This window comes from Lottia gigantea (genome assembly GCF_000327385.1).
Source record: "Lottia gigantea unplaced genomic scaffold LOTGIsca_77, whole genome shotgun sequence".
NCBI lineage: Eukaryota > Metazoa > Mollusca > Gastropoda > Lottiidae > Lottia > Lottia gigantea.
The window spans coordinates 404,688-412,108 of NW_008710566.1; the positions used below are offsets into that span (position 1 = coordinate 404,688).

General features: G+C 39.5%; 1 protein-coding gene across 1 annotated transcript; it reads right to left on the minus strand.

The window, feature by feature from the left end:
- Nucleotides 1–4,038: 4,038 nt before the first annotated feature.
- LOTGIDRAFT_131920 (hypothetical protein) lies at nucleotides 4,039–4,819 on the minus strand (the record flags this gene model as incomplete). Its single annotated transcript, XM_009066493.1, has 2 exons — nucleotides 4,039–4,183; nucleotides 4,638–4,819. The coding sequence occupies 2 exons, from the start codon at nucleotides 4,817–4,819 to the stop codon at nucleotides 4,039–4,041; spliced, it is 327 nt and encodes a 108-aa protein (XP_009064741.1).
- Between the last annotated feature and the right edge of the window lie 2,602 nt (nucleotides 4,820–7,421).

A 7,421-nucleotide genomic window follows, 5' to 3' on the forward strand; every position in this document is an offset into this window, starting at 1 on the left:
CGTGATGAAAGCAACGGCGGTGCGTGACGGAAATATCGACATGACGTGACGAAGGCATCGGCATGACGTGACAAAAGCAACGACAGGGCGTGACGGAGAAACCAAATTAGTGACGAAAGCATCGTTATGACGTGATGAAAACAACCAAATGACATACCGTAAGAACATGAACGACAAGATATAACTATCCTGTGGAGGAAAATTTTTAAAAAAAATAAAATAACAAAAAGTCTTAAAAACTTTTTATTGAAGTTTTAACACATACCATTGTTCAATCTTCGATAGATTTTTATTCGGTGGGTTTGTTTTGCCGCATTGCCCAACTTGCCACATCGAGCCCAACTGCAGAAAAGCGACTTGTGAAACGAAACTAAAGGTTTCTGATAAAATCCGGAATGGCCATTTGTTCCATATGAAACGGTTCTGATCGTTTGTAGCCTACTTGGTATTTATTTTCTTCCAGATTTGACCATAAAACTAGTTTCGATTATCCCAACAGGTTCAAATTATAAATATAAAGAAAATCGATGCGGGACAATAGATTAAAATATTTCGTTTCATATGGAACAAATGGCCATTCCGGATTTTATCAGAAACCTTTAGTTTCGTTTTACAAGTCGCTTTTCTGCAGTTGGGCACGATGCGGCAAGTTGGGCAATGCGGCAAAATGAACCCACCGATTTGTATTGTAAACGCGATAGTTCCATGTTCAATTTTCTGCGTACGAGATTTGAGGAACTGGTTCCCTGCGAACTAACCAATGATAGCAGAGTTAAAATGGCAACCATGACGACACGTGGTGCTTCTTTTCAAATTGGAACAAAACCTGACGTCACAGTGGAGGTCAACTATGGCCTCACCCCCAGGGAAAGCGAAAGTGGTGAAAAAGAATCTAGTTTCACTGTCTGTGTAGCGCGTTAGATGGGTTCCATCATCTTTTTCGCATCTGAAAAAATCAAGGCAGAATATTTTTTTTTCGTGAGGGACGAATTTGTGAATTACACGCGTAGTTAATATCTATCTTAAGGGCAAAGGCATCACTTTTTTAGTTTTTCTCTGAACCCGTATTGGTTTTCAGATTGAAATTTCCACTACAGGTATGTCTGCAAAACATACAAACAGCTCCATTGTCTGATAAAACAACTACTTAGGCGACTATACCCAGTTATTATTTGGAAGTTCCAGATCAACAAGAATTAACCTTACCTAAACCCTTGATCATACTGGATTGCATTGGAATGATGGAAGATTTATCAGAATGACTACTTACCCATTGTCAATAAGAATATGGGACTCTGCTTTGGTTGAATTCTGGTCTGGCTTGGCATAGCAATCTTCTAAAATCATCCGCAAACCAGGAACCTTATCAGCGTCTACTTGTACGTAGACTGGCTGACCCACGGTTAGCGACGACGAGGTAACTTTGTTTTGGTAGAGTGGATCGCTGTATAGGTGGATATGACTTTTGAATTGGGTAGAGTTGCCTAGATGATGTTGATGGTTGGACTCAATGGGTGTGAATGAAATTTCCGTGAACTCTTCTCGGGATACCCGGCACTCGAGGTCTATGGCCCAACGGAATTCTTTAATGATGGTGGCGGAAGAATTGACGACGTAGACAAGTTCGTTGGTAAATGAGAACATGTGCTCGTCAATCTGGAATTAGAAATGAAATTGCGATTACATTCTGCTTAGCTGCACCTTAGTGAGCTAAAGTAGACAGTTACCGGTATCGATGGTGCCAGGGGGGATCAGCCAGGAACAATATAGCCAATTCGGTTAGATTTCCAGTTCTTTGTATAGCAGTCTTCGATTCCAAATTAAAAGGGTCTTTCACGTGCACAGTCCTTAATACATAGGGTCCCCACCCCCTCATAACCTCAGTTTAACAGACCTGCTTGGTACGAGTAAAACAATGGTTGAATCCCTCTGTGAATATCAAATGATCTCCAGTAAGATTGCCTGTACAGGTTCCACCAAGCAATAGGTCAGATTCATCGAACTGGGGATACAGCTGTCTTAATGACTGGTAGTCCACGTCTATATTAAAACTGTTGTTAGAGCACGACATGGAGATCAGATCTTCCAGAGACCCATTCACTAAAACAAGAGATTTTATGCCGTATTTGTTACCTCTAGGAAATATGGAAAATAACACCACCGAAATTTCAAAATTGGGTTTTCTACTGGATAATTATATCGAGATCATATATGACGAGTTGTGACGTATCAATGTTGGGAAACCAATCTAAATTATACAATGGACACATGTATATTTCTCTCTAGAGCGCATGCGTCTGTTCTGATTTTTCAAATGTGCCCTGAATGACTTATCCACTTAAATGAAAGATAAGGCGTTTTACGAGCCACATAATAATATGATCAAAAGCACAATTTTCAAACGAATGGTTCCAAAGTAAATTTAGCGGAAATGGGTTTGTCAACCCAGCATCCCCTTTAAGAGTGTCTCCATAGTCCGTAATGCTTATCTGATGACATCCGTTTCAGAGAGTCCACATAGCTTTACACGTATTAAGTATATTCATTACTTACAGCATTTCATTCGTTTAGCAGTTGTTAAGGGGCAGCTACTCGTTTTTTTATGTTTCAAACATCGGGAAATATCGGTCTCTTGTCCTGTACAATTGAAATCATACTCAAACATTTGTTTATTATTCATACCATCTTCGTCTGATACATCTACTATTACATTCCTAGAAAACATACGAATGGAGTTTCACCTCGATATTGGTTCAAGTTGATATCTTAGGCACAGTGGCGGAGTCAGGTTAAGTCCTAGTGGGGTGGGGGTCGAATTAGCCGAATTTCTAACCAAGTTATGAGATTTTTGCCCGAAAACTTGCTTTCGGGGCTGCAAAGGGGAAGGGGGGAGGGGGGAGGGGGGGCTGCCCCCTCTGTCCCCTTTGGCTCCGCCATGGCTTAGGCATAGTCTCAAGAAAAGACGAATCGTCTTTTTAATTTTCAGTTCTGTAAGAAAATATTGTAAGCCGGTCCCCCGATGAAGGCAAATTGAGTTGTCAAATGCATTCCACCCCTAAATACAGACACTCAGAGCGGTTGAAAGTCGAGGAATCATGAAGACCCTAGCAAGATGGCGTGGAAAATGCTTTTATTATATAACTCATTGTCCAGTCCCAGTTGAAACAGGCGACCATGTTGGAAAAAGGTTGTAATAACAAACACATCCCGTTTGGCTATTGATCTTCCTTGATGATTTAATTCCAAACCCTTACCTTATTCTAGTATTTTATAAGATTATCTTGCAATTCACCTATTTCAGACATAATGATTCACTAGTTGTTATCTATTAATCCTTGTTAAAATATTCAAGCCTCCCGCTATTAAGCAGAAGTTCGCCGTGTTCTGCTTCGTTCGATACCTGCTGTGAAAATAGTGTTCACGAGGTCAAGGTGAAGGTCGGAAAAGTTGTGAAAATTGGTGTCAACAATTCGTCTTCTTTTTTATGACTTAACAAAGAAGTAAATACAAGAAAACGAACGAAAATTCACAACATTAATTAACTCCGTAAACACGGTAACCACAGGGGGTATAGAACGAGGTATTCGTCATTGAGAATTTAACGAATGTTACAACGAAGATGTAATGCAATCGATCAAGGAAAATGAAAGGGGTAGTCGAGAAAGAGAAAATTTAAAACCACTGACTTAAACCTACCCATCAGAATAGCCAAGTTGTCGACAGACGACGTTACCAGCTTGAATATTGAAATCTGGAGGGCAGACTCCTTTCCAATTGTTGTCATGGAAAACTTCCACATATCCTTCCTGGGTTATTTGAACATTCATATACACTGAAATAAAATTCCTAAATAACATAACTTTTGATTTTTTGAGGGTGAACTGGGTGAACTGAACTGGGATTTCAATTTTCAAATTCTTCCGAAAAATCGAACTTGCAGTCTAACTTGATTTCGTATGCTGATTCTGAAAATTCCTATGGATAGCCAACATTTTACATGTGATATTATGACTTTATCCATTGACTGAAATAATAAAGTTACTCACTACAATCAACTCCGACCTGTTCACTAAGTTGACAATTGTTAGAACCCCATTGTAGGTGCGTGCAATCTTGAACTTTTGACTCAGTACCTCGACATGCTAGTCCATCCAACCAAAACTTCCCTTTGTTTATAAACCAACTGTAAGCATTGTGTGTATTAATCAGTGCTTTAGGTTTTGCTACTCTGAAAATCAAAGCCAAATGAGGACAAAATCAGCTTGTGGATTTTTTTTTTTTTTTGAATGCAGAATTTTTAACCTGTTTCACTTACGCCCGCTTTGATATTGGGCGAGTAGATGATGTATTCAGTCCTATCTTTTAAACTTAAAATTACTTTTTGTCTGTCCTGACCCAAGTCCATGTTTGCCATGTTGAGTTCTGGATTAAAAAATTTCTGGGTAAACTACAATGACTTTTTCATGACCATTACAAATCAAGCTTTCGGACAATTCTGATTGAAATTCATCCAAGAACAATTTTTCGGAACACCGAGTAACCGAAATATAACATCTTCCACGACTGACGTCATAATTCATTACACCATCCAATCAAATCCATTGCTAAAAGCGGGCTTTTACAAAATATTGATCTACCTCTTAGGATCAAGGTATCCAAGTTGTCGGCAAACAACAGTAGCATCCGGAACACCAAAATTATCATCACAAACGTTTCCCCACTCTCCACTATGGTAAACCTCCACCCTTCCCTCGACAGGTCCTCGTTCAGTACTCAATCTAAGAGTCACTGGATCTGAAATAAAACAATATTTGAACATCCATGTTAGGTTTGCAGCACAGATGATATCTCGTCTATACGTTAGTAAACACGCTAGTAAACTCATCACACCAATTAATACGTCATGCCAATGAGACGTCAGTAAACTCGTCAAGCAAAATAAATACGTCACGTCATTGAGACGTCAGATCAGTAAACTCGTCAAGCAAAATAAATACGTCACGTCATTGAGACGTCACATTATTAAACTCGTCACACAAATTAATACGTCACGTCATTGAGACGTCAGATCAGTAAACTCGTCAAGCAAAATAAATACGTCACGTCATTGAGACGTCACATTAGTAAACTCGTCACACAAATTAATACGCCATGCTAGTGAGACGTCACATCAGTAAACTCGTCAAGCAAAATAAATACGTCACGTCATTGAGACGTCAGATCAGTAAACTCGTCAAGCAAAATAAATACGTCATATCATTGAACACGCGAGTGCACACGTTACGTCATGTCAACAAGCATGTAATGTCAGAAAAGAACGTCACGTCACTTCAGAAAACAAGTCACGTCAGTAAACAAATCAGTCTGTACACGGTACAATAGACCTTTTCCATTTAAATATGATTAGTATGGAGTAAGAGTGATTTGAGAAAGACGTCAAGGTGGTGATTTTATGCAGTCACATAACGTTACCTTTTCAAGGTTTGCATTATGAGCTTCGTTCTTGATTCAATATGGACGACGCGTGAATAGGTCAATAGGTTAGGAAATACATACCAGTTATAGTGACCGTTTTATCAAGCTGTAGATGAGTCGTGCCTAGGTGGTCACGACCCGTGTATCGGCACGAATATACTCCAGAGTCATTTTTCGTTGGATTTTCTATATCCAATTGGAGGTAAGATGCTGTGACATTGGTAGAAACTATAGATCCAGTCACAGTGTATTTCTGTGTAGACAACCCAGCTCCCAGGACTGGTGCTTGTCCAACAGACACTGAGCATAGCATTGACGGGGACGTCCCATCATTGGTCCTTCGGATTTCAAGGTTGAAGACTGTGTTGACGTGAGGGTCGTTTGGAGGAGAGCATCTCAATGTGAGGTTGCTTGATCTCTCCCGGATAAAAATCGCTGGAGATATAACCAGTACTGGGTGGCCAGCTAGAAAATTAAAAAAATTGAAGTCCAAATACATACAATTTGATAAAAGTGAGGACCTTGACCCTTAGAACTAAAGAAGCTGTGACGTCAAGAATATGTTGACATCGAAAATACGCACATCAAGAAAACACTTAAAAACGCAGATGCAGCGTTCAATTAAGTCTTATACAGGCGAATCGAAGCATCTATTTATACTTACCGTCAATGGATGTGACTCCTGAAGCCGCAAGAGCGAAATGATCCGCGCGAATCAAAGGTTGATTTGCGACCTCTATTTTTGGGTTCTGGCTTGGTTTTGGGTTTTTGGAATGGATTCGGATCCGTAACCAGAATGTGGTCGGACGTAACCATACTTGGACGTGGAATGAGGGTGGTAGTTTATTTGAGCCCCATAGTGTTCTGAAAGAGAGTATATTTTTATTTAGACAATTTCTAGTCTTTGTATGTGTATAAGAGAAACTTGTAGCTTCTATTTACATCATTCTGATTTTCTAGTCTTTGTATGTGTATCAGAGAAACTTGTAGCTTCTATTTACATCATTTTGATTTTCTAGTCTGTATATGTGTTTTGGATACACTTATAGCTTCTATTTACATCATTCTGATTTTCTAGTCTTTATATGTGTATCAGAGACACTTATAGCTTCTATTACACCATTCCGAATTTCTAGTCTTTATATGTGTTTTGGGTACACTCTAGTCTTTGTAGGTGTATCAAATACACTATAGCTTCTATTTGTAATTCCAGAAGAAACTTCACGGTCGATAATATCACGTTGCTTAATTGATAGCGACGTCAAGTCTTTTTCCCCATCCTAATCTGCCCTCCCCATTCTCCCTTCTGACGCGTAATATTTCCGATTTATAAAAAAAAACAATATACTTACGACAGTGTACATACACAATAACCGTCACTAATATCTACAAGTATAAAAAAACCCCAGAAAAGCTCGAAAAATGAAATGGAAATAGAGTTTTACGTCCTACTTTCCGCACCTTATGGGCTAATAAAGACGGGCAACACCTGCAGTGTACAGTGAGGGCAATTTTGCCGGGACAACGGCATTAGCCTACTCTTTTTCGATTTCCAAAAGGGATTTTTAACGTGCACACGGGGTCTCGGTTTACTCTTGAATTCGAACAAGGTTTTTTCCATGTCAGACCCCACGCCATCAAGACCAATATTTCCCGGTGGAAAAATAAATGATATTGTGCTACCTACCAAAATCACCCTCGTGTCCATTATTCACCAAAGTTAAAATCTTTATCACCAAATTATGTTCTTATCTCGAAAGTCTTATCTGCAAGGTATGAAACACTTATCTCAGAAAAGCTCATTTACTTTTAAAGGCCATGATTCGCCATATTTTGGGGTTAATTTGAGCCTTGACAATAACGTAATTACTCAAACTAGGAGTCAAGGGGGGGGGGGGGGGGGGGGGGGGGGGGGGTTAAAAAGGGGCCCCCCAAAAAATTGGGGG